The 19,535-nt window shown below is 48.8% G+C and overlaps 1 protein-coding gene across 7 annotated transcripts in view; it reads left to right on the top strand.

Annotated features, from left to right (window-relative positions):
- Positions 1-19,535, top strand: part of RNF144A (ring finger protein 144A) — a 115,069-nt gene that overhangs the window by 72,420 nt on the left and 23,114 nt on the right. For all 7 annotated transcript variants that reach the window (XM_057558274.1, XM_057558273.1, XM_057558276.1 and 4 more), the window contains 3 exons: positions 4,201-4,346; positions 15,896-16,000; positions 16,137-16,197. In XM_057558274.1, the coding sequence (XP_057414257.1) occupies positions 4,212-4,346; positions 15,896-16,000; positions 16,137-16,197 (301 nt within the window). In that variant the 5' untranslated portion in view covers positions 4,201-4,211. The remainder of the gene's footprint in view (positions 1-4,200; positions 4,347-15,895; positions 16,001-16,136; positions 16,198-19,535) is intronic.

Below are 19,535 nucleotides of genomic sequence, written 5' to 3'. Positions count from 1 at the left end.
TCTTTCTCATCCTTGTATACCTCTCATCACAATGCACCCTCTTTGCATAACTCAGTCATGCTTAATAAGTAACTTGCCTTATAAACATATTGAGTTGCTTAGATTGAATAATGCTTATAATTGACCAGATGTTCTTAAAATAGTTTGTTGTTTCATTCGACTTGACATTCCCATTAGGAAAACAAAGACTGTTTTTTTCTCTTATTGTGCATTGTGATTTTCTTTGCAAATTCCTATTTCAAGTTTGCAGCTGTTCAATGTTTGCAAAATAATATTCAGCCCATCCTGTGTGTCGGGAAGGTCGTGATGGGCTTAGACAATGTATCCTTTTTTTTTTTTTTTTTTTGTAAAATACGTGCAATTGTTGTTCCCATTGAATCATGATTGGGAGCTCACCTTAGAGAGTGTCTACTCTGTAGGAAAGAATACTGACAAGATGCCAGGAGACCGTATCTGACCTGCTTCAAGGCTGAATCATGGGGCTGGGAGGTGAGAGGCTACAGCTAACCTGTGTCCAGGGCAGTGGAGGCCACACTCTCTCAGGTCAAGTGGAAATCATGGTCCAGGAAGAAAGGAAGTGAGAAGTCAAGCCTTGCAAGTTGAACTGAGGGTCATTATAAACAAGAAAGGAGCCAAGCTCAGAAGCTGGGGGAGAGAGAACTGTCTGGGGAGGAACCAGCCAGGATGGGACCAGTGGTCCAGGGTGAAAGGCAATGAGTGGGGTCAGGGCTGTGGGCTTCAAGGACTATGTCGAAGGGTTAAGTCCCTGATTTCTGCCGTTTGGGGTGATGTCCAGCCTTGGAGCACCCTGCACAGCGGAGGCTTCTGAGGTTGTGGTGTTTGCTTCTTCCAAAGATGACGGCCATCAGCGTGAACTTCCTAAGTCCATCTTATCACCTCTCAGTTTTTCTCCTCTCCTTGGTTCGTATGGGTTAATGCCCAATCTCTTAAACCTGACATAGCCTAATGACCTTTACTTACCAGGAATTTTAAACATATTGTTTCTCACTCTTCACAAGTGTAGATGGGAGGTGATGGTGTATAAGTTTTACAGAGAGAAAAAAACTAAAGTTCCTCGAGGTTGAGTAATTTCTCCAAAATCACATGACCAAGTGGCAGAACAGGAATTTGGACCCAGGTCTGCTGGGTGACATGTCATCTGCTGCTCAGTGCCCTGCAGAATCTGGACCCCAGACCTTTTGGACAGTGTCCACTGCTGCCTTTCCCCAGCTCTCCAGGACAGAAAAGCCAATTAAGCAACCTCTGTCCCCTTGGGGACATTTCCAGTCTTAAGCGATTTCTCAATGCTTCCAGTAAAGGTTTGTGACCCCTCTTAGGGCTTAGCTAACATTCTTAATCAAAACACAGTTGACACTCTGTACTGTGAGCTTTAAGAGATATTAAGGATTAAAACAGAAAAAGGTGCCGAGAAACATACAGAAAAAAGTCTTGGCACCTGAGCCCAGGATCCAGGAGACACTGGACATTTAAAATAATCATAATAAACATAAATTCAAGATGCAGGGAGACGTTCCAAATGAAAATGAACTCAGTGACATGAGGAGTCTTGATTCTGGTACGCTCTGCACCCCCAGATCGCTGAGTGACCCCCAAATCACCTAAGTGTTCTGGTGCCCTTGGACTAAGGTCAAACGATCATGTTTGTTTAAATTATCCAGAAGGCCCCAACCCACCCCAAAATTCCTTGAATTTGTGTCAGAGTTCTTTTCTAACAATGGAAAGTACACTTACTTTAGACTAAGTCACCCACAGATATTAACTGGCCTGGGAGGAGGCTGCAGTCCATTCCCCGCCCCAAACTTGGATTTCCCGCCTTCACTCCCAATGCCTATTCCCGCCGGAATTCAGTAACTCCCCTCACTTGCTTGAGCTCTTATAGGTCAGGGTCTCCTCCGCTGCTCTGCCACCCTGACATCACTCATGCGTCTGGGTCGTGTGTCGCTGTGTCTTATCTCCTCTGCGCGTTCCCAAGACCATCGCAGAGTCTCTTCCCCAACTCACACGTGCCTTCCCCGCCCCCAGCGCCCCGCGTAGAACCCACAGTGGTTCGTCCTAACTAAATATTTGCTTAGTGATACCCGTTGAACTGTGACTGTCAAAACATGAGAAATGGATATAATTTTTTTCTAAAAAAAAGTATCATGACAGCTCCCTGACCCTAGAAATAACTTGCACACCCAGCCCCTGATTGGTATCCTCAGAGGCCTTCTCACAGGTGGACAAGCTATGGCCAAATGAGGCATCCCAGGGGAAGGGGAGAGGGTTTACTGAGCATTGCCACGTGTGCCAGGTCCATCATACGATCTCTGCTAATCCTGCACCAGCCCTGGGAGATGGAGGTTGTGGCCTCATCACACACATGAGCAGACTGAGGCTGACAGTGGTCAAGTAACCCAGCACCCTACTAGATATGGGTGTTCTGTTTGCCCTGGAGGAGCAGAGTTCCTTCTGTCCCTACGGTGTTGCCTCCACACCCTGTTGCCTGGTGAAAGATGCTGGGATACTTCTCTCTCTTATTTTGATATCCACCCCCTTTTCACCTGTATGAAATGTAACCTCCCCTTAAAACTCAGGCCTCATCTCCCCTGTGAAGTTCTATTCGGAAGATTCTAGCCCAGGCTGATTTCCAGTTTTCCCGAGTGCCTTGAGCACTGATTTCACACATAATCCTACACTCTGCCTTGTGTTATTACCAATTAGCTTTTTATTTGGCAAAGGATGTTCCAGAGTTGAATCCAAAGACCCTAAGGTGGGGAACTCTGTCTCATACATCTTTGAGTCTTTCCAAGATCCGAGAGCCATTTTGTGTACGTTCTGGTCATTGGTTGGTATTGTTTTGTCTTGTTTTCTTTCCCTTCATGTATGTACCTTTGTCATTATGCATACAGTCTTCTGCTGTACATGTGGAGTTGAACAAGACAAACCCTCTTTTCATGGCCTCACAAACTCGGGGGGAATGTATCTTTCAATCCAAATGTGTGTCTTTCTATCCAAATCTTTTCATGCCTCGGTTCAGAGAGTGAGGTTAGGGGTTCAGTAGGGAAGGATACCAAATTCTCTAAATCAATTTAGGTCCTGAGATTTGGATAGCAGATAGTGAGAGTTTGGATGGCTGTGGATTTTATCTGAAATTTTAACTGAATCTTTCTCAGTTCTGAGTTTGGGGGGCAAGGGGGTGCTGGTAGAATAAAGCACATACTTACCCACCACAGGTGCAAAATAAGTGTTGTAAGGCTTAAATCAAGTTGAGGGGGGACACGCTAGGAGTAAGGAGCCATTTCCCTGGATGCAAGAATTCAGTCAATCAACAGGCAATTATTGAGGCCACCGTGGGTCAGAGCCGAGCTAAGAGCTGGACACTCATACCTTCTCTGTTCCCCCGAGCAGTAAGCAGTGGAAATCGGTGTGTAACATAGCAATAGGAAGATGCCTGTTATCAGGGGAACACAGACCAGGGGTGGATGTGCACAGAGAATGTTGGGGAGGGTGGGGAAGTGAGGATTGTTCCATGGATGATTGTGAAGTGTCTGTCACACACCGGGCACTGTTGGATGCACTTGACCCACATGAATGAACAAATCTGCCAAAGGCCCTTGCCTCCCTGAAACTTACATTTTAGACAGTCTTCCAGGACTTAGGAGGCAGTGATGCTTGAGCTGCTTCTGGAAGGTCAGGTGACACCTGGGCAGTGATGACCAAAACCAGTGTGGAAGGACCATTCTACTGGGAGGGCACAGAGAGGCCAGAACTTCCCCAACTGGTTTCCCCGGGATATCCCTACAGCAGAGACTGGAGCACAGTTTGATCTGATCAGTAACTATTTTAACAAAAGCTTCCTTCGCCGGGTTGCTAAGGTTCTGCCCTCCTGAGCTGGGTGCTTCGTTAGTGGACGGCGTCTTCCTCAGTACCCATCGGAGGGGTGGAGGGAAGGATGCCGACGGGTAGATCACTCGCCGTCTTGAATATTACCATCAATACGGGAAAGGAATCACCCACAGACTCAGATCGGGGACCTCTGGCTAAAACTTCTCAGAGAACCCGTACGAGGACTGTAAAACCCCGGGCCCCTCAGTGTTCACTTGGCCACCCCCAGAGCCCCAGTTTCAGCCAGGAGTGACCCCTGCCTCGGTTCCGGTGGAGGTCACAAGGGTCTGATGGCTTGTGCTTCTCTCGTTTCAGACTGCTCTGCCATGAGCACAGCGCGGTGCCGGCCCACCTGGGACCTGGCCCTGGACCCGCTGGTGTCCTGCAAGCTGTGTCTCGGGGAGTACCCAGTGGAGCAGATGACGACCATCGCCCAGTGCCAATGCATCTTCTGTACCCTGGTGGGTCTTGCAGAAAACGCCAGTGTAAAAGAATTCCAGGATGAGCCTTTTTCACTTTTGTTTTCGGAGACACCTTGCAGCCCTCTGCCCTCACTTTTACCCAGTTATTGGAGGGATTCTCCTCCAAATCAGTCAGGCTCCCCAAGCAGGTTCGATGGCAGGCACTCGTGGTGCAAAAGTAATCAGTTAAACAGAATCTTAGGAGCTGGGAGCGCAGTTGAGAAACCCTGATCATGGCGTGTGCGCTCCTTTCTGGAAAGGAAGAGCTTCACCACAGCTCCCTTTAAATTTAATTGTACGATGACATGCCTGAGATTGCAGGGGTGCTGGCCCGGTGAGTGTGTAGGGCAGGATAGTCAGCTCTCTGTGTCAGCTGTCACTGCTTTAGTGCTAAGCCGGAGAGGCTGCATCTTGAAATCACATTTGAATTTCCTGAAGATGCAGCCGGCGACATCCTGGGCCAAATGACCTGCTCTTAATGCCTGTAGGGGCTTCTGTTTCCATCAGGCCTCACTCAGACCCAGCATTTTACCTATCAGAAGAGAAAAATGAGGGTGTAGGGTTTGTTTTCAGTTTGTCTCGTTTAATTTTGCTTGGTTTTTCTTCCCATTCAAGGAATACAAAAAAAAAAAGAAAAAGAAAAAGAAAAAAGAAAAGTCCAGAAAAACAATTTTTCTTTAAATTGTGAAAAACTAAAAAAGTTTCTGAATTTGACTACTGTTATAAACGGACTACAGGAACGGCCTTCCCGTGCATTGTTCAGATGTCTGGATCGGGTTCTGTCCCCGACAACCTCCTTCTGATTTTCAGAGACTTCTTTCTTCCTGCCCCGATTTTACAGACCTTATTCTGTTTGTCTCTGTTTTACAGACCTTGTCTGTTTGGGACCTATGTGCATTCAATAGCATCATCTGCATTTTACAGATAAGGAGACGGAGCTTTCAATCGTTGAAGTCTGGGTCTCTGACTTCCCTTTATATGTTAGACACTGGCTTCCTGAGGGCACAGTTCTGCCCCCAGATGCCTGGCTTGCAGCAGGGCCCATGACAGATGATCGGTAGAGGCAAGCGGGGTTGAACCGCACAGAGTCGCCTCAGCCGTGTGCTTAGCAGCTGAGAAACGTGCCTCATTAAAGCCCCAGGAAAGTAACTTCAACCTGGAGCGCTGGAAGTTGCTTTGGGCTTTTTCTGAGCTGGGGAAGGATGGGAGGGAGACAGCCCGGGGGGGAGGTGGGTGGAAAGACAGACGTGCAGCCAATGAACACAGAGAATTGGACTCGTTTTCATCTCTGGAGGATGAGACGGTCCAGCGTTGGGATGGATTAAAGAGTTCTCTCAATGCGAAAATTGCCTCCCTCTTGCCTGAAGGGAAGCTTTCCGCAGTCGCCACCAACTGGCTTGATTCCCCTCTGCAGATGTGCCTGTAGGCGAGCTTGCTGCCACTAGCTGCCCCCTGCCTGCATCGTGCGGGGAGGGCCTCATGGGACCACGGCTTCTTTTCTTCCACCGTGAGGTCGCCCATTCACCCTGGCATGGTTTTACCCAGCCTTCCATTTGTTGTCATTGTTGTTTTAGTTTTCTATTTCTAGAGCATAGTAGTGAAAATAAATAAGCGAGTCTAATTCAGATCAAACACTTAATTTAAGTCAGGCACTGTGAATAGAGGAGAATAACATTGTTTTCTCAAAGAGGGGCTGCTGGGAGCACTGAGAAACAGGTGACAGCTGTGATTGTTTTTTCACAGCCATTTATTAAAAATTAAGATGTTGAGACAGGCTTACTTGTGCCTGCAGCTCCCTGCAACGTGAAGCACAGGAAACACCTGCGTGTCGCAGACTGGGGGAAGGCGCCCATGTCCCCGAGGGCTTCCGTCACCTGCTGTCCCCTCTGTGTAGGCCTCAGGGCCCCCCCAGCCAGCAGAACTGCCACTGTCTTTTTCCTGGGGACAGACCTGGGAAGGTAGGAAAGAGTGAAGAGAGAAAATTGTGCAAAGCTGAAAGGGGGCACTCTTCAAATAAAAAACTGCTAGAGAATTATGAGCTTTAGGTCTGAGGTAGATTGACCTCAAGGAGGAAGGGGCTCGAGGGGAAAGCCTGGTGTTTGGGGTCAGGTGTCAGGGCACTGAAACGCAGGCTGTTTCTGACCTCAGCCTCCCTTGTGTGCCTCATCTGTATAATGGAGCTGAACGGAGTTTACCCTGAGGTTCAGGAAGGACATGTGTGAAGGAGTTGCCACGTGGAGGCTCAGATCCTCTCCATCTCGCTTCTGAGCTGGGACTTAGAACCGCAGGTATCAAAAGGAGTTTTGGGCAGCTATCCCCAAGCGTGTGTCCTGAGGAACACTTGTCTTCAAAGATGCACTCAGACGAACTTTGTGGTTCAGTGGATTTGCTAAACACAGCATGCCGTGTCCCTCTGTGCACCCTTACCCCTGGGACGCTCTGGGTGCCCAAGAGCACAAAGAAAGCCCCGAGGAATCCACACGAGGGACAACTGTTGATTTAACTTGCATCTCCCCAAATTACTCGAGCGCCAGAAATGTCTGCCTACCAGTTACTAACGTGGCATGACCATGACACATGTTCCGGGGGATCTCCCTTGTTTATAGGGTGCCTGGTGGCTTTAGGGTGAGTTCAAAGGTCGTGGACAGCCTGTGCACGGGGCCGGTGGGGCGTGACTCAGGTAGGAGAGGGATGCACTGGTCCAAGGGTCTCAGTGGCTGGAGGGACCCTCCCAGCCCTGTGCACGTTCCAGGTATGATGCTAAGCTCCAGGGGTTTGGAGATGTGACGACCACCAGGTAGCTCAAATGGTCAGGTTTTGGCTGAGTGTGAAAATGAAACTTAAAGAGATAAACGTAAACTTGAACATTTGTGTGCAAAAATGTGAAATCTTCAAGGATGACCAACAGTTTCTGTGCAAAAGTACTGGGAGGAGAGAAAGGGTTGTTGACATTTATGTCAAAATATGTCCTTAAAATAAGATCCTGCACTGAGAGCCAATCCCATTTCCATTTCGTCAACCTATGTTTCTGGTGGCCTGGGAGATGCCCCGTGGACCAGAAGCTACAATGTATGACATTTTAAGCTAAAATGAAGCCCATCAAGGCCACTGTGGTCTCCCCTATACTTGCAGCGTCCTATAACATAGAACGTTTATGGTGTTTCACTGCTGACAAAGCAGGGTCAGTGTGACAGCTCCCAGCACTGGAGGGGATCTTCTTGTTCCGAAGGTTGGGGGGACTTGAGGCTCAAAGACGTGGGGTCCTGTGGTTCCCCCCTCAAGATAACACGCCCCAGGGATCAGGAAGGTGGACATGTCTGTTTTCCGAGACCCAGAACTTCTGACTCTTTCCCTTAGTTATGTTTTCTCATCCAGAAATCCAGCAGCTGAGGAGATGGGCTTTGACTTGCACATCGTAAGATCCCCGTCAGCTTTGCACAAAGTGGCTGCTTGGTGACTTCCGTTCTTCAGTCCTTGTCAAGCGCCAGCCTGTGCCAGGTGCCCTGGGTACCTGGGGGAGATGAAAGCTTCCGGTCTCTGCTCTCCCGATCCCAGGTGTAGGCGAGAGAGAGGTCTGGGTCGCTGTCACTGGGACGGAAAGACTTGTATTTGCAGTGTAAACAGAGGTAGGTGGCCGCACAGAGAAGGGAGCTCACCGGCAGGCTTCAGGGGGGCGCGTGAAGAAAGCGTGATGGACGGCGGCCCATCAGGAAGGGCAGGCGAAGGACGGGGTGTCGTGAGAGGGGCCGGAACAGGAGGATTTTGCTAGGGTTCCCACAGTGACGTAACTGGCAGGGATGGGAAGGGCATCAGGCCGGAAAGCTGTGGCTGTACGGCTCTGCTTGGATGGTGCCCTGCAGAGAGCAGGGCAGCCTTGGGTCATCCGCGTCCCGCAGGAGGCCGGAGACGCGCAAGGAGCAGAAAGCTCTGCGCCCAGGAAGTGCATGAACCTTCCAGTGAGACCGGCTTCTCTGCAGGGCATTGTTTGCACAGACAACCACAGTTTGGACATTGTAGGAAGGGCGCTTGGCTGTAATTCACAAGTGGTGACTAGTTCTAGGGTCCGCCCCGCCGTTAACAATGGGGGTCCCTGGGCGAGTCCCTTTCCCCATCTTCTCTGGTGCCCTCGTCCAGGGAAGGAAAGCGGGACTCTTTAGTCTCTGAGCTCTCAGACTGCACGGACATTGTCACTTGCCAGTCCCACTGGCACTGCCTCTGTGTAGGCATTAAGAGCTTCAGGTGACATGAGGATCCTGCCCATGACCCAGGAAGTCTGCAGAGCTGGGGCTCCCAGTGATGGTAACAAAACGGTAGCAGCTGCAGACGGCACGTCCTCACCCCGCACTGTCCACAGGTAGAGCGAGGGCATCTCTCTCGGTAACTTGTGGGTAAAGGAGACACGTGCGTTCCCAGGAAACCCTCCGGCCTCCTTGGTTGTGTGACCGTCATTGATCCTTCTCCTGGGGCCGGCGAGTTGGGGCACTGCTCACAGGCTCCACAGGCGTGGTTTTCATGTTTATGTCTGGATTTAGGGTCCCTCTAAAACTTTACCTTGTGGGTGAAAGAACAGCATCTCTGATTGCTGGCGGTCTACCCCGTGCCTTGCAACATGGCCGCACTTCCCATAAGACCCTGCAAACTGGGCAGGATTCTCCATCTCCTAAAAGGGACACCACAGCTCAGAAAGACGGGATGAGGTGCTCTAGAACGTTCACTGGGTGTGCCTTGACTCTGGTGCATTTGCTTTTTGCATTAAAACCTGATGCCTGTGCACTAACCATGCAGAAGAAAGTGCTGACTCCTGGTATCAGCTTTGCTGACAAACATAGCAAAGAGCTGAACGGCTGCTGGGAGGCATTTGCAGGCCACGTCCTGGGTCATGGGCACTGGGCTTCCTACTCACGCCCCCAGATCTCAGTACCTTCCTACCCGGGAAGGACACTTGGGTCCCTCTTTCTCTCTCCCCATTTTGTGCACTTGATTCTGAATCTCAAAGCCGACCTCCCTGTTCTCCTGCAGGAGGCCCATCTGCATCCTGCTGAGGTCAGGGTCCTGGAACCCTGCCCCATTGCTGGCAAGACACCCAAATGGGCATTCTCGGTCTCCCCAGCCCCTTCTTATTCATGAGATAAAAGACAAACAAAACTCTTGGTTTCTCCATTCAATGGAATAATCTCCAGTTGTTTGGAAAATCTAGACCACTTGACATAACGAGGCCGGGTGAACAGAGTGCCCTCTATTAGCATTAGCCCTCAGGTACCGCCGATTCTGAGCTGTTGCACATGTACTCCCATTGTCACACCCTCAGACCCTCAAACTCGTCGTATCCTTGCATCTCCTTCTCTCACATGCCTTCTTCAATTCACATGCACACACACACCCAGATCCCACACCACTGCACACGAAACACACTCATTCTACTTTCAGGAAGAGTTCAGCCCAAGGTTTATCTGTTGCTTCTGCATTTCCGGCCTCCCGGACTTTTGGTGCAGAGTAAATGAATATCTGTTGAGTGGATGAAACGGAGGACCCCTTCGTGTCCCTGACTCTGATTTCCATATGTTAACCCAGCCCACCACAGCCAGCTCTGTCTGGCCTTCCCTGGGAGGTCCTGGTGATGAAGGTGTGGTTGGTGAAAGGCTCATACTTGCTTCTCCGCGACTTTGGAGAAGAGAGACCTTGTCCTACACACACGGCCTCTCCTGCAGCTCGTTTAGAAGCCCGAGGGCGAGGAGAGCGCCCTCCCTGCGGAGGAGAGAATGGTGTCTTCTCCCCAGAAAGTCCCAAGGACAGCCGGGGAGCAGAGCACCGAGGGTACCTGGAGCAGGGCTGACAGTGGGGCTGCACGTGGTCTTCAGCAGAGCCGAGGGGTCGGAGCTCAGGGCAGCTTAGTCCAGGAGACAGCAAGCAGATCCTGTGGCTTGTCAAGAGCAGAGGACAAGTAGTACACGTAGATGAGAGCTGGGTTTTGTTTTTTGGGGTTTTTTTTTTGGTAGAAAGTAAGTCTGAATTTTGTTTTCCCCTAAAAATTTTACAAAAGCAACCTTCATACTCCGGACTCCCCTGCTTTGGGTAAAGTCACATTCCTGCAGCCTGGAGCAGCCTCGCTGCCAGAACATTCACCGCGGGGCTGGCTGGGTGGCCTGCTCAGGTTTCCAGCCCCCGGTGGCATGGCCGGGGGGCGGGGGGGGGTGCACGAGGCATCCTTGTCATGCCCGCTGTGCCAGGCGGTGGCCCCCGCCTCCCCGAGGACAGCTGTGTGAGGAAGGGCTTGCCCTCCCCACCCGCGGAGATGCCCGCGACGCCACGCCGTCCAGCTGCTCTCTGGCAGCGACCTGAGGCCCGCGCCGCCCCGGGTCTCCCCGCCTCCGCACGGCTGCCGAGCGTCCGCGTCCGCGCGGGCGTCGGCTTGTGGTGTGTGTGAGCGCTCACCTCCCCGGTTGCTGGCATCTGCCTTTCCCTGCGGCGTCGTCGATCCCTTGCTTTCTGCCAGCACTCACAGGCGCAGGGGCTGGAAAGATGAACAGTTCTTGCTTTCAGAGAGCCTGCCTTCTAACAGAGAAGGAATGTAAGCAGACCCTCGGCGGTGGAGGCCGGGGCGTGCCGAGCAGGACACGTGGCGCGTGTGCGGGCACCATGACGAGCGCTGCGGGCCCCGGGGCACCGACTGTAGACTCATCCTCTTCTGTCCACCAGGCTTGTCTCAGTCCACGCCGCGGAGGACGGGGGCTCAGAGAGGCGCAGCTCCTGCTCCAGTCACACATCTGGCAAGCGGGTTCACTGGCATTCCAACCCAGGGCGGGGATTCCAGGGTCCTTGCTGTTTGGACACTGTTCGTGGGGGCCCCACCGCAGTTGTTTGGAGCTGCCTGCACGGACGTTCGTACACAGTGGGTCTTGGTGAGCAGAAGCTACTCAGGCGCCTCTGAGCACAGTTTCTGGGGGTCCCTTTCGGCTTTTAGCATCATCAGTAGCCAGCAGGCCTCCAAGGGAGAAAATAGATGAAGTTCCAACTTGCTGCAGACTTTACATCAGGCCGAGGTGTCTCTGTGGCCCCCTTCTCCTTGGCAGAAACATTCTGACACAGCGGAGGTACCTTAGCAGATCAGCAGTGCTGCCTCTGCCTTTGGACCGGGTTTCAAAGAGTTGGACGACAGAGTGGAAAACGAAAGGCCTGGAACATTCTGCGGCTCTCGACAGCCCCCCTCCCTCCTCCTGCCCTTTGTGTGGTAGACGCTCCTTTGCTGGGACGTCCTGTCTCTCTGGCCAGCTTTCCATCTCTGGGAGGCCTTCCTGACCACCCGCGTCCCCGAGGCGGGACCCCACTGAAGCCCCAGCACGGTGCGTCTTAAGGATCTGCACCCGCATCTTTTCCCACAGGGGCCTTGGGGCCTTGATGTCATGGAATGTCCTGGCATCCAAGCATCAGGGACACATAAGGACACAGTCTAGTTTGACTCAGACTTTGCCACTTTAAAATGCATACAATGCTTTGTACTGAAAAAAAAAAAAATAAAACCTCATGAGGTAACAGAAAATAAGTAATAAATGATTGCTTATGAAAGAGTTCTTGATTGGGGAGGAAGAACGCACGAGTTTAGAAAAGCAAAACCCTCACCTCTTTGGAGTCAGGCACATGTGGGTTTGAGCTCGAGCTCCTCCGCTTACGGACTCCACCTCTGGGCCCGTTTTTAACCTCCCTGGGCTTTGTTCTGTCCTCCATAAAACGGGAGAGATTAACACCTCCTAAGAGCCTCGTGTGTGTTTAGTTGGCTAACACAGGTAGTGATTAACACAGGGTCCTGAGGCATTTGGTTACAGAGAGCTATAACTAATATGATAGTAGGAAATATCAATACATCAGTGCCTGCCTTTGTCCTGTATATTTTGACTGAGGTTTCTCTGGCATTTTTTTGTGCTCATTTCAGAACATCTTTTTGCTATTAGATTGAAAAACATAGTTTGTGAGTCATGGCCTGCTTTATATCTGGAAGAAGCCTGGGCTTGTTTTCCATGGATGCTTGGTCAGACACTTGGATCCTCATCTCTTTTTATATAGTAAACAAATGGATGCTTCCAGAGCACAGTCATTTTGCAAATTGCATAGAGGCCTGCGAATGGCATAGGACGTGCGCCCCTGGGCAGTCCTCCGCAGACGTGACGCACTGCTTGTTGATATGTGCAGTCTCTTCAACAGCGTCGTTTAGACTCGGAGATGCCCCCCCCCCCGGGTGTGTGCTTCACACCAGCTTTCATTGTTGCATTTTGTAAACCTTCTCTCATCATGTACTTCTCTGCACAGTATTGTGAGAGTTTTCAGCATTTTATCAGTTTACGGCATTCCAGTGTCCTCCAGAGACTCAATTTAGACAAACTTAATTGTAAAAAGTAAAATAATGATCTTGTTGCTAAGGTTTTGATTTTTTTTTCACCTATGACTGTAAGACATCTATCACCCAGATAGACACACAGCAGGTAACAGCGGTCCCTCTTACTTAGCTGGTCTGTGTGTTGGGAATTGTGCCAGGTGCTTTTACATAGTTTCTTTCTTACCGTTGCAAAAGCCCAGCAAGATGGGCATCTGTATTCTGTAGTCAAGGGAGCTGTGGCCCAAACTCATCACATAACCGGCCCGCGGCTCTGCTTGGAAGGGCAGGGATTCCAGGTGGCTCTGTAGCTCTGAAGCCTGCCGTGTCTCTCCTCCTCAGCCTGCCCCCAGCCCCACACAGGACATTCGCTTCCCAGTCACCTCCCACTGTGAACAGACCTTGCTGTGGGGGTTCAGCGCACCACCAAACCATGGTGCTGTCTTCCCGAAGAGGTGCAGGCCTGATGGAGGCTTGGCGTGACCCCCTCTCTCCTCCTCTGCCCCTCCCTCGTTCTGGGAAGCTCCTGTGTTGGTTTTGATGAGTTTACCTCTGAAACCTCTGCCATCTTAGGCCTCAGAGGGAGCGCCAGGACCAGGCTCATCCTTACTCGGTTCTCTGGAGCTCTCTTCATCATCATCGCATTGGTGAAACATAGATGATCTGGGAAAAACCTAAGTTCAGGGCCCGTGTGGTCACAGGGAGCTTGGACAGGACAGAGGGATACAGGGCCCTTGGGTCGTAGGCACCAAGGCTGCAATTGACACGTGAAGTCAGCGTTCTGCTCAGTGCTCTTGAGAGAGGCTGTAGGAGATGGGTCTTTTCGAGGATTACCTTGGTTTCTGTTTTTTAAAGAAATTGCCATCTTTAGAGTCTTTAGCGCATGAAATATTCTGGTTTGCTAAAATGATGAGAATTACGCATTTAGATCAATTGTCATTTATATATTGAGCATACAGTCTTTTCCATGTAGTCTTCTAGACTCTTTCTCTTTTTGTTTTTCAATATAAATTTATTTATTTACTTACTTATTTACTTATTTTGGCTGTGTTGGGTCTTCGTTGCTCCGTGCGGGCTTTCTCTAGTTGCAGTGAGCGGGGGCTTCTCATTGCGGGGGCTTCTCTTTGTTGCAGAGCACGGGCTCTAGGCACTTGGGCTCAGTAGTTGTGGCGTGTGGGCTCAGTAGTTGTGGTGCTCGGGCTTAGTTGCTCCGTGGCATGTCGGGTCTTCCCGGACCAGGGCTCGAACCTGTGTCCCCTGCATTGACAGGCGGACTCCTAACCATTGAGCCACCACGGAAGTCCTCGACCTCTTTCTCTTGCACAATATTCTTTCGACTCCACCATGAGGTAGGCTGAACCACCCTAAAATGCAGGTCCAGAAAATGAGGCTGGTTTAGAGGCAGACTTGTTCAAAGCACAGAACCAGTGGAAACTGCAGCTGGATCTGATTTTAGGCCCATCCGTTCTAGTAACCATGCATTCTTATAATGAAATGGATTAGACATTTTGGGGGGGAGGAAGAGGCTTAGGAAACAGCTTATGTGCTTTTCTTTTTTTTTGTTTTTGAATTTGAATTTTATTTTATTTATTTTTTTATACAGCAGGTTCTTATTAGTCATCAATTTTATACACATCAGTGTATACATGTCAATCCCAATTGCCCAATACATCCCATCACCACAACCCCTGCTGCTTCCCCCCCTTGGTGTCCATACATTTGTTCTCTACATCTGTGTCTCGATTTCTGCCTCACGTACTGGTTCACCTGTACCTTTTTTTTAGGTTCCACATATATGCATTTAATATACGATATTTGTTTTTCTCTTTCTGACTTACTTCACTCTGTATGACAGTGTCTAGATCCATCCACATCTCAACAAATGACCCAATTTCGTTCCTTTTTATGGCTGAGTAATATTGCATTGTATATATGTACCACATCTTCTTTATCCATTCGTCTGTCAATGTGCATTTAGGTTGTTTCCATGTCCTGGCTATTGTAAATAGTGCTGCAATGAACATTGGGGTGCATGTGTCTTTTTGAATTATGGTTTTCTCTGGGTATATGCCCAGTAGTGGGATTGCTGGGTCATATGGTAGTTCTATTTTTAGTTTTCTAAGGAGCCTCCATACTGTTCTCCATAGTGGCTATATCAATTTACATTCCCACCAACAGTTTATGTGCTTTTCTTGATGAATCGTTATGACACATAATAGTGTTATTATAATAGTGTAGCGGAGATGCTGGTGAGATACTGTGCTTTGCTTCCCTTCACTGAAAGGTCCGGTTTCCCATGCTCTTTGAGTTCTGATGTAAGCGCTTCAATGTTTGTCTCAGTCACATTTGGTAGTGAGCTTGCAACTAGGGAAGGTCATGACCTTTCTTCTACTTGTTGTTTACGAAGTGCTTTTTAAGGGAGTATTGGATTTCTACGACTAGCAGACAGTGAAGCAAGAGTAAACCGGCATTGGGAAAGGCCTCCTCACTTTGGTATGAACTTTGCTTTGTGTCCCTCACTGATTTTTCTGAACTTACTTCAGATGTCCCGCCAGACTGCCAAGTAGGGGAAGGTGGTAGCAAGTAACTGCCCAGTAAGTAAGGGGTCACTGAAGGAGGATGGGCAGCCATACCTGGGTTCTTGGTGTGGGGTGCAGGGGCGATTTAGAGGCAGGTGAGGCTGGGTTGGGATCTGGGCTCTGCCCTTGCTGTCTGGGTAAGCTGGCAGTTCCTTCTTTGGTCACTCAGTGTTCACACCTGAATGATGACATGGTCACACCTGTCCTGCGAGAATGTTCTAAGGAGCACATGAAACAATGGAGTATAGGGGACTGAGGATGGTGCCTGACGTCTGATGTGTGTCTGAGGGACACGGCTTCCCTGCTTCCCTCGATGCCTCTGCTTCTGCCCTGGGCTCACTGGCACGGTGTTTGCCGAGGTCGGGCCCAGGGCTCCAGCCCGCATCCCTAGTCCTGGTGCAGAAGAGGTACCCCGCAAATATTTGTTGAGTGAATACAACCCCTAATTTGGTCGTTGCTATGGCTACACAGCAAATATACAAAAAACCGTATTGGAACAATGTGCTTGATTTGTCCTTTTGTTTTTTTTTTTTTTAATGCCTCACTGCTCCTTCAGCCTTAAGGAAGTAAAGATGTTTACAGATATTTCTGTTTTTTTTTTTCAGTGCCTGAAACAGTATGTGGAACTCTTGATCAAAGAAGGATTAGAAACTGCAATTAGCTGCCCTGATGCTGCCTGCCCCAAACAGGGCCACCTACAGGAGAACGAGGCACGTTCAGCTGGGGAAACTGGGGTGCACGAGCATGGGCTCCTCAGCGATGGGGGGTCATGGGCTCTGTCTAGACTGACCTGGCATTGTAGTCTAGCCCTCAGATCATTTTACTCCTTTTTCTTTTTTCCCTTAGATTGAGTGTATGGTTGCAGCTGAAATCATGCAAAGATACAAAAAGCTACAGTTTGAAAGAGGTAGGTGCCCCCGTGTCTTAGCCAGTTATGATTCCTGTGACAGAATCCGGGTAACCCGGGGGAGTGCTTTCGGTGATTGTGATTATATATCATTTGGCTACAGCAGAAGTGAAAACATTGATGTAAAGTAGACTTCTAAAGTCCGGCTGTCATTTGAATTCTCTGCAGAGCTCACAGTTGGAAGGCCTCTGTTGGGGATCTAGTTAGGAACAGGAAAGATTCGTGAAACACAGCTTGCTTCTAGGGGTTTGGGATTTTGGGGGTAGTTTAAAGAGACCCTCATGGGGCATTGTTCTCCAGCCAGGTTAAGGCCTAACAGTCTGAGAACTAATTCTTAGACCTCCGGAGAATTTAAAAGATACAAAGGCCTGGAAGCAAGTCCCGAGGTCAGGCAGGGTGGAATCGTGGCCCTCACCATCCCGAGCGCACGCATGTCCATCGCCTTGACAGGCTGCCTCGTGCACGCCGGGACCAGTGGGTGCTGAGCCCTTAGTTCACCAAGTCTCCCAACAGCCCGACAAGGTTGTCTGTTAACCTGACACCCACAGAGGCTGACCGACGCGCCCTGATTTCCATCTCTGGCGGGGAGTGGGGTGGGGTGTGGACCAGGTCCCCCGCAGTGCCCTGCCCAGCCCTGCTGGCTGGAGCCGGGCCGCGCCGGAGTTCAGACACGCTGACCGTCCGGGATGGGTCTTTCTCTTTGCTGTCTGAAGTACGTCAGGATCATAACATGGTATTTTTTAAAGAGTCTGTGGATTCTGTTTGGCCTCGTTTTCATGTATATTCTGGACCTTGGGCTCACCCGAAAAGGAGCAGAACAAGACATGGGTAGAAGATGCTCTGTAGGTAAAACTTTATCGCGAAGATGCCGCATCCGGATTGTAAAGTTTTCAGCTCGGTTTGCGAGCACTGAAGTTTGCTCCCCCCTCTTCCTGGAGGAGTTCCCAGCCCTTGCCTGGATCAGGCCTTTATGAGAGGTGCGGCCCTGGGTGGCGTGTTTACAGGAAAACACCATCAGGATGGGAATGGAATGCGGAATAGACTAGAGGAAAGTGTCCAGAGACTCTTAGTTTAGCTGAATGTGGAAAGTTTTCTTTTTCTATTTTTTTTTTTTTTTTAAGAAATGCTAAAGATAGCTGCATTTCCTCTTGAGGCTCACTTCTCAAGGAAAAAAAAAAAAAAAAAAAAGGTAATGTGTGGCCAACCTAAAAAAAATCAAACAGGATTTTTGATGGCATTGAAATTTGTTTACAAGAGTTTATTTATTTAAATGCCATATATTGTTTGGTTTGGGGCAGTTTATAACTTAAATATAATGCCATGTGATACAAACGTCAGTATGTGGAGCAATAAAATTAATTTGGATTTCTGAGACTTTGAGCGTCTTCTGAAAACATTTTCCAGTGGGAATCTTGACAGAAACTGGCAGTTATTTGGGTTACAAGAAAATGAACTTTCTATGACATTGAATTTAAAAACGCAGCTGGGTAAATATTCCTACATAATAATTTTAACTGTGTTATTTCTTCCGAACTTTAGCTTAGTCAAAGATTTTTTTTTTTTTCCTTTGCATAATGAACCCAACTCGACTTAGGTTAAAAAAATATCTCTCAAACCCATCACTTTAAAACATTTTTCTAGCATTACGTTCAAAGCAGCAAAAAAACACAAAAAGGACTCGGACTTAATAGGACCAGAGACCGGTCTGAATGAAATGTTAAAATGTTAGGGCTAATAAAATACAGCTATTGATTATAGCTGGTCACTGAGCAAATTCTGAGACAGGATCAGTGAGCAAGTTTCAACGTACTCTCTCCCTTTGAAATTCATTTTCAAGTGAGGATGGTGACTGGATTAAAACTGACAGTTGCCATGATTTTCTGACAACCTTTAGTAACTAAAAAGTCCTATGGTTAAAGTTTCAAGCACTGTCTTCCTGTGAACTTTGCATGTCTCATCTTATATCAGAGCCTTGATTTGAATCTGAGTTTCCCCACTCCTCCAGCCAGGTCCTTGGGAAGCAGGAAGCCAAGAGGGAGGCTGTGAGGTGCTTTCTGAGCACCTACTCTCCCAACTGGAAGACCCCCAAGGCTGGGAACAAACAAGCTTCCAGGGAAGGTCCATCGCCTTTGCCTGCATGCCCCACTGGACTACACACGAGCTCCTATTTGAGCACCGACCACACCACGCTGCAGGCGTTTGTTTATATATCCAGGGCAGTGAGAATGGACCAATATGAGTGGGCGTGCTGGGCCCTTCACAGTGTGCTTCTCAAAGGACAGTTGTGTTTAAGAAAGAAAAACATCTTTATGTGGCACATATATACAATGGAATATTACTCAGCCATAAAAAAGAAATGAAATTGAGTTATTTGTAGTGAGGTGGGTGGACCTAGAGTCTGTCATACAGAGTGAAGTAAGTCAGAAAGAGAAAAACAAATACCGTATGCTAACACATATGTATGGAATCTAAAAAAAAAAAAAAAAAAGGTTCTGAAGAACTTAGGGACAGGACAGGAATAAAGACGCAGATGTAGAGAATGGACTTGAGGACACGGGGAGGGGGAAGGGTAAGGTGGGATGAAGTGAGAGAGTGGCATGGACATATATACACTATCAAATGTAAAATAGATAGCTAGTGGGAAGCAGCCACATAGCACAGGGAGATCAGCTCGGTGCTTTGTGAACACCTAGAGGGGTGGGATAGGGAGGGTGGGAGGGAGACGCAAGAGGGAGGAGATATAGGGATATATGTATATGTATGGCTGATTCACTTTGTTATACAGCAGAAACTAACACACCATTGTAAATCAATTATACTCCGATAAAGGTGTTAAAAAAAAAAAAAAGGAAAGAAAAACATCTTTTAAAAGAGTCTTGGGCTTTTTGATAAGTAGAGCTATTAGGGACCTGCTTCATTAATCTATTATGAATATACCTTTGGGAGATGGGAGTTAAGATGAGTTTCTTCTAGTGTGCCAGGAAATACACTGCTTGCCTTGTGTGAAAATATATACAAATAGGTATATATATAAATATTAGATACAATATTTATAATAGTTATAATATATCATATGATATAATGTATCTAATGTATAGTATAAGATATACATGTAATACATAGATAGATAGACAGACATAGATATGTAGGTATATACACATCCTGGAAAGAAAACCTCTGCTGTTGCCCAGTGTGGATTTTCCTATTGATCGCGTCTCATCTTGTACACTCAGCTGGCAGACTCCAGCAGCGGGGTGATGATGTAGAATTCTAATAGACATCTGAGAGAGGAGCCCAGGCTGTGCCCACAGGGGCATGCGTGCCGGCAGCACTGTGGA

This window comes from Balaenoptera acutorostrata, chromosome 12 (genome assembly GCF_949987535.1).
Source record: "Balaenoptera acutorostrata chromosome 12, mBalAcu1.1, whole genome shotgun sequence".
Taxonomy (NCBI): domain Eukaryota; kingdom Metazoa; phylum Chordata; class Mammalia; order Artiodactyla; family Balaenopteridae; genus Balaenoptera; species Balaenoptera acutorostrata.
The sequence above is the reverse complement of the archived record's forward strand: the minus strand, read 5'-3'. Positions and strand labels throughout refer to the sequence as shown.